Here is a 7,863-nt window from a genome sequence, read left to right as displayed (position 1 = left end):
TAGCAATCTTGGTTTAATGGTTGGTAGTCTTCAATCTGCATCATTAATTTCAGGTATTTGGTATTCAAAACAGAAATTTTTGGAACATAAACATAAAAAGTAAAAAATATCACATACCAGATTTAAATTTGCTATTATTAACAATATTGCCTTTGCAATCTCATTAACCCTTAGAATTAGAGAAATCTCAACAGCTCAAGTAAATCATTAAATGGTTCAGTCCCATCTTAACACAACTCAAATATGTAGCCTCACATCAAATACATAGTTACAGTACTAGGCTATCAAAATATATTCTGAGAAGTCTTTCCTCCCCCCCGGATAAAAGTTTACAATTCCATAAATTAGCACCACGTCTTCTGGATAAGCACCGATATAATTATGTGCACAACAATGAAACCACATTTCACTGTGTTGCAAAAACAGAGAAAAGATAGCGTGACTCACAAATCAAAGAAAGAATCCTATCCAGGATCCATAAGGACCCTTACTCTAGTTAGACAGAAAAACAGTCGTTTTTTTAAAAAGGTAGTTGTAAAAAACAAAGTTCTAGATATACACAATGCAAAACACCAGCTCATTCAATTAAAATGTTTATAAAAAGTCTCTATATAGTTCATTTATAAAACAAAAGTTACATTAATTTCTTCTGGGTCTTTTGTCAAAGCCAATGCACATGCTCGTCTTTACAGTGGTGGAGAACTCTTAAAAATTTTCTCCTTACAAAATCTAGTTAGAATATTTAAGACGAATGTACCAGGGGGCATATCATACACGCTTTCCAACATTGAATCCATAAAGGTCAAATCTTTTAAAAGAAAGAGTCAAAATAGAAAGCAAAACTGCAGATCTGAGTGATCTGTAAAAACAATACATATTTTTTTTCTCAGTTGTTTTTATAGCAAATAAATTAGAAAAGCTGAAAGGCCACAGTTCTCTAGATGCGCTGACGAGTTCCTGTTGTAGTCAACACTGAGTCTGTATGGCTGTGTGTGTGGAGGTCAGTGTAGCAGGAGTCACTGGTAGGCACAGGAGGTAACAGGGAGGCAGGAGGAGAGGCAGTCATTGGGCCCCTGGTTGGTGGTGAGAGTGGGTGGTGGGGTTGAGAGCAGGTAGGGTGTCCTTTGTATGGTGTTGGGTCTGAGGGTTGGTGTTTAAGAGGGCATCCTGTGTCTTAGGCTACTTGGCACTCACTCGAGTCCCCATGGACCCAGTAGCAGATCTGAGCATATTTGAGAGGTGTTATCCGCACCGCCACGTTGTAATCCTGCTGCATCCCATTCCCATTAACATCCACCCACTGGTGACCAGAGAAAACTCCAATGATCTTCCTCTTCCACTTCTTCTTGCCAGACTCTTTGAGGCGAATGTAGATCCCAGAGCCGCTGGAGCCGGGTTTGGCATCACAGTATTGGTACAACAAATCACTGGACTCCTCAGACACGGAGCAGAACCGGTACACCAGGTTGCCAGGACGGTCATCGTCAAAGCCAGAGAAGTGGATCCTCCCGGCAGGGAGCTTCTTGACCGAGGGGATGACACCCAGATCCATGTGCTTGACTTTTGGAGCTCTCTTCAGCTCCAAAACAGCATAGTCATAATCTGCAGCCAATCCGTCAGACACACCTTTGAACCAGCCTTTTGGCACCTGGGTCTTCTTGACCCCGGTCCACCTAAACGAAGGTTTCCCTGATTCTGCACTTCGCCGACTCCGGCTCTTTCTACCTTTCCCTTTCCCTTTGCGCTCGCCTTTCCCACCATTCTCTTCCTTTTCCTGCACTTCCTCATTTTCTTTGTCTCCCTTTCTTCTTTTGCCCTTTCCTCGTCCTCCTCTCCCTTTGCCTCCTTTACCTCGCCTAGACTTCTCCTTCAGAATGCCAACACGCAACTTCTGCACCCCATCTAGATAATCCTTCCCATCATGAATGCAGTGGGCAGCGGTCAGTACATGTTTAGGTGACACGAGAACCCCGGAGCATCCTGTGGAGATCTTCACAGAAGTAGAGAAGGGGTATTTGGTGGAGAACTGCTTATCAGAGATGGTGAAGCGTGTGTCTGTGCCGTACACCTCTCGTTTGTGGCGGGACCTAGACGAGGTGTTCCTGGACCAGGCGGTCACCTCATTAAGGCCCTGCACATAAACTGAGGTATATGTGCGTGTTCCGTTGTCATAAACCGTCTCATAGGACAGGAACTGCTCCAGGTCGTCCAGAGAGGCAGCAGGGAGGCGACGCTGACACTCGATCCCACAGGTCCCACTCAGCTCTGGGGGAGGGTGGGCCGAAAAGCTTGGGCTGCTTAGCGGTACGGTACGTCTCTTCCTTACCAGAGGCACCTTCCACTGTGGCCAGGTGTACTCGTCATCGATTGCATTCTCCTCAGCAGCTACAGCCACCACAGCCAGCACCGTCACCGGCAGCAGCACACACAGGGGTATGGGGCCCATTGTTAAGTTGGGCCTGGCTCTGAAATATAAAGAGTAAAGACGAATACTTAGAGACACATTGTAATTGAAAGACACAAAGATTAATAGTTATTGAGTACGAAACTTGTTAGCTATGTGTGGCTCTAGGATTAGCAGAGGCACACAGTTAGTTGATCAGTTAGTCCAAAATATTTGTCCAAATATGCCAGTATAGGATTGATTGCCATTTAATATTGTACATTTATGTTCCCTGAACAACAAATCCTTCTGCCTTTTTCTTTTGCACCTACAAGAGGTTTACATTTTTGCTTTTTTACTGAGATGTATGGTAAACTATAGGATGAATTGCCATAACATTTAGTGCAGTTAGTGCCCAGAGGATGAATCTTACAGACTTAAAGGTACAGTTCAACACAAAATCAAAAATACATATTTTTTCCTACTAACTGCAGTGCTGTTTATCAGTCTAGATTGTTCTGGTGGGTTTTGCAGAGTTTTGGAGATATTGGTCATAGAGCTGTCTTCCCTTGACCAAACTACACCCATCAACCTTTTCACTGTGCAGAAGAAAGTCTGCATCTACATCCAATGCACTTAGCACTACTGAGTTTGCCACCATTACAGCCCAATCAAGGAGGACACAATTAATGATTTTTTCATCTCTAGCTGTCACCAGCATGAGCCTCTTGTCCATGAGTATGCACGCTTCCATCTGTGTGGTGATACTGTTGGTGGCTGTGGTTTGGTAGAAAGAAAATAGTTCCTTCATGAAACTGCTCACAATAAGGTCTGTGGATAATCTTGGGTAACCGGGTTATATCTGTGGTCCCGGGTTCCTGCCAAGGGACCACAGATGTAAATTAGCTTTATAGCTAACTGTGGCTCAACAGCTGTGTTGTGCACGGTCCATGTCAAATAAACGAACAAAATAAAATGAAAAAAATGATTGCTGTTGAGTTTTTCAGATGTATGTCTTTGGTCTTTTAAGCACCACAAGCCAAGTGCCATTTAGTTCCATTATATTTGGGGGAAGGCAGACATTTTTTCAGCCAATATTGCCAACTATCTACGACTCACACCAAAACAACCTTGACTGATAAACTGCAGTGCAGTTAAGAGCAAAATAATGTATTTTTGATTTTGGGTTGAACTTTCCCTTTAAGTACCCTCCACCCCCACCTCTAAATTTTCACTCATCACTGAATTACCTCCATCTCTATTAAACGAATTGCCACTAAATTTAGTGCAGACATTCATGGTTCCCAGAAGATGAACTCTAATCACTTTGGTGATACCACCATAAGAATGACGTTTGTAATTTTGAGTAAAAATCTCTCAACAACTACTGGATGGACTGCCATGAAATGACAGTTTTACACACACTGGTGCACACATCCCTGTGCCCCTCAGGACAAATTATAATCGCTTAAGTGATCATCTGACCCTTCCTCAAGTGCAAGCATCAGACTCTTAGCCTTGCATATTTAAGCTTAGCAATCACATCACCATTCAAACATGTCAGCATGTAATTGCCCCACCTTTTAGAATATTTTGATAGTGCCTCAGACCACCTTTACCTCAGTCTCAAAATGAGTTCCACCTGTTTGCTTGTTTTTCTTCTCTTCCATAAAATTTCAGGTTATCAGGTCAAAAACCACCTTACTGCAACAGAGTTTTCACATCATGAGAGCATGTTTTGATTTGTGACACTGATTATTCAGTGATACTTTCATCATTTTCTCACATCCAACATGTGAGAAAACTCAGTTCCCCCTGAACTGAGAAGGTCTCATATCTAATGTTGAGGCCTCAAGGTATAGAAAATATCACCAAAGATCCATACATGGCCACAGGGAGGCAGCGTGGCCCAGAATATTAAAGACATCTAATCATCCAGAGCTCAAGACTATCATTAGAGCAGCTCAACACACTCAATACAGCCCAGATTTTTTTTAAGTGCATTCCTCAAAATGCTCAAGTTTGCAGAAAAGATTGTTGCCATTATGTAAAGAACCACCACACTGTATAAAATATATGAAACATTCCTTTGGAGTTTTTACATTAGCCATGTGGTTGAGTGGAGATTTATGCCCTCTGAGTGTTGCTGGAGGCTGTGGGCAGTGAGGAGGAGAGGATGAACCCTGATCCTCTGAATGGGCTGAGACAGTGGCTTGGGGGTTTGCCACAATGGTTAACCTTCTCCTTCAGTAATGACCATATCTGGTTTCCCTAGCTCCACTCCGCTCCTTGTCATGCACACAGATGACATCAAACACAGAGTCTACGTGGGCTGCAGACAGCCCACTGCTTCTTGCTCCTACTGTACGAGTGTGATGCTGCCAATAGTCCTGATAACCCTATAAAAAATTACAATCTGGGTGAGTTTTAATACATTCAGCAGACCATCACTTAACTACAGAGAAGGAGAGTTAGATTTCGTCAGCATGGCTGTGGCAATGAAGTCACACAGGCAAACACAAAATCATTTGGAAGCCATTTTTTGAGGAGAAGGAGTGCACATCCAACAGTTAATGTCAAACAGGAGTCCAGAGTGAAAAGTCACAGTGATTGCATTCATTCTGGCTGTTTGAGGGGGTTAAATGGTGTGTGACAGACAGGCTGAGATGTGGGGAAGCCAGCTGGAGGGACATTGGCCAGGGGGTTCACAGAGACACATTCTGTTACAATTGGATGAAAGTGCAGCATGAAAATGAGACTGTGCCTGGTTTGGCAAAGCTCACAGGAGACTCTACTGAGAGAGAGAAGGTAAAGCATCACCTGGACCACATCAGTGTATCAGCATCCACTGCAGAGACACTGTCAAAATCCCTTTTTTTTGTTGAAACTACCAACATTACCTTTTAATTTTAGTTTTTTTGCCAGTAAGTGCATTGTCATCCAATTGCAAAGGAGACTATTTGGCTTCAGTTTACCACAAAGTCCAATAAAACATACCCAGTGGCCAACATCTAACCAGCCCCAAACAGACGGTCATAAAGTACAAGCCCACAAGAGCTGTAAAACAGACTCAATAAATGAGGATACAAAAATGACCCTTAAGTTTCTGTTCAGCTTCACGCTCACACAGCCAGACTCAGACATAACACAAATCGAGGAGAAAGCCTACAATTATTCAGCACAGAGTGGAAACTGATATGCTGCCATGATGACTCTTGGTCACAGAAGGCGCTCATTTGGACAATTTTTCCACTGCAGTCAGCTGAAGTAGAAGCAGTGCCCTCTCTATCTATCAGTGGAGGGAGTCACAGGAGGGACCCAGGAGACACAGTGGCCAAAGGATGGCGCTATGGCGCAATCAACCAGCAAACTCAGCAGGGTCACCATGAATTGTCTAGTTCAACTCCATGTTTAATGAAATTGTTTTGGTTTTTTTTTCATTCATTTTGACCTATTTTAACAGTTCTTGAACTCACAGTTCCCAGTGTAACAAGGACGGGACCAGACACTGTTGGTGCTTTTTAAGAAGAAAATGTGCCCAAAAAAGTCAAATTTAGATGCAATTAAAAATGCATTATATAATCTAAGCCCTGTATTTCCTCATCCAATAATAACAAATATAACTTGAAGCATTGCAATGCAATTGAACATACCATAAAAATTAGATATTCAATGAAACGTGAAAAAAACACATCTGTAATATCACATCTGTTACAGCATCGCGACTGTATGTAGAAAGAAGAGCATCAATGCAACATGAGTAAAGTGTCTTTAAGATGTTTTCTAATGCACGGATTAAATAACGAAACTTATTATCATTAATAATAATGCTCAAAAAGCCTAAAAAAAAAGTTATAAATAAGGCATGTAGAGCATCACTTAGGGTACAGAATCCATTTAAGTCCCCTGGGAAAAAAACAAAAAGTGCATCCACAAAAAAAGAGGCAACAATCCAAAACGGAAAGAAATCGATGTGAAAATGAAAACATAAAAATATGACATAAACTAAATAATAATAATAATAATAATAATAATAATAATAATAATAATAATAATAATAATAATACAAATAAAGAACAAACTTCTCATCAAATGCAAACAATGACAAAGGGTTCCTACCTGCTTGCATCCGATTGATGGATACGCCAAATCCGCAATGTATTGTTTGTTTTCCCTGGAAATATACAAATATGATCCCACTAGAAAACAAACTGCATCCCAGACAGTCCTGGTATCAGCAGGGCGACGGCTCCCTTCTCCTCATTGCTCCTTCTGAGAGAAAGTCACAGCCGGGACGCTGCGCTCAGGCTGCACTTGATGCTGAGGAGGAGGGAGGAAAGGAGGAGAGGAGAGGAGAGGGGGGAGGAAAGGGGAGGCAAAAAATCTGAAAAGAACTTTCTTTTTTCACTTGTGACAAAAGCTGTTCACATATGGGTGGGACCAGACCAAGCCATCTAGCTAAAGGCTGAATCGGGTGAAGTCAGTGGTCTATTGAGGAGCAGCGCAGTGGGGAGGTGCGCCAGTGTACAGCAGGCTGAGGAGCAGCCAGCCGGAGGGAGGAGGAGAGACAAATGAAGGGTGCCTCAGTCAATGAGACTGTGAAGGCATTAGTTCTACTGCTCTCTACAATAGATTCACAGGCGTTTCCATTCTGAGCCCTGCGAGCCTCAACATCTGCAGCACTTTATTCTACCAGTCCAGTGAAGTGGAAACACTAGGGATGGATACTTCTAGCATAGTATATCAGTATTCTAGCATATCAGTGTTTTTTCTGTAGGTGAGAACTTTACAAAGCATATATATATATATGAATTTACATTAAGTCATTAATTGTTGCCATCGCAGCATCCTGAATGGACTGTTTTTAGGTGGCTTGGGTGAAATATAGTCATTGTCAACATCTTATGGTTTCAGAATACTACTATACTATACTATACTATACTATAAAATTTATTTTCCTTAGCAACCAAATGTTTACGATTGTCATGGTCTTGCTCTGTGTCCTTCTGAAGCCCTCAGACATTTGCTGAAGAATTTTTGTTGAAGATTATCAGACATATATCTTTAACTTATATTAGTAAGCTGTGTTTTTGTTGACACATTCCATTATTATGAGGATTTTGATCTCTAGATGTTCGGTTTTCAGTGTTTTTGTTACCTGTTTTATTCTGTCATATTCTCCTTGTGTCTGGGTGGTCTGTTTTTTGTGTGTGTGTGTGTTTTATCTGTTTCCTGTTTTATTTTGTAGATTCACTCCTCATGTGTCATGTCTCGTTTTACTTCCTGTCTTTGGTTAGTTTTTTTCTGCCAGGTCCTGATTAGTTTAACCTGCCCCTCACTAGTCCCACAGTCAGTCTGTTTCCCACCTGTTTTCTGTCACACCTGTCCTGCATCAGCCTCATTAGTCCTCCCTGATCCTCAGTTTCTCCCAGCCAATCAGCTCTCTGCCTGTTCTTCTGCCTCATCACCTTATTCGCCTC

The 7,863-nt window shown here is 42.0% G+C and overlaps 1 protein-coding gene across 1 annotated transcript; it reads right to left on the bottom strand.

The window, feature by feature from the left end:
- Positions 1–6,637, bottom strand: prss35 (serine protease 35). The gene is made up of 2 exons (XM_042490086.1): positions 6,503–6,637; positions 1–2,465 (listed from the first exon to the last, which is right to left on the bottom strand). Exon 2 carries the CDS (start codon positions 2,444–2,446, stop codon positions 1,175–1,177), a length of 1,272 nt encoding a protein of 423 aa, XP_042346020.1. The 5' UTR covers positions 2,447–2,465; positions 6,503–6,637; the 3' UTR covers positions 1–1,174.
- Positions 6,638–7,863: the final 1,226 nt, after the last annotated feature.

The sequence above is a fragment of the Plectropomus leopardus genome, chromosome 7 (assembly GCF_008729295.1).
Source record: "Plectropomus leopardus isolate mb chromosome 7, YSFRI_Pleo_2.0, whole genome shotgun sequence".
NCBI lineage: Eukaryota > Metazoa > Chordata > Actinopteri > Perciformes > Serranidae > Plectropomus > Plectropomus leopardus.
Note: the sequence above shows the minus strand (reverse complement) of the source record. Positions and strands in the feature narration are given on the sequence as shown.

Coding starts and splice junctions, on each gene's coding strand:
- prss35 (XM_042490086.1), bottom strand. CDS start 2,446: ATGGGCCCCATACCCCTGTGTGTGCTGCTGCCGGTGACGGTGCTGGCT.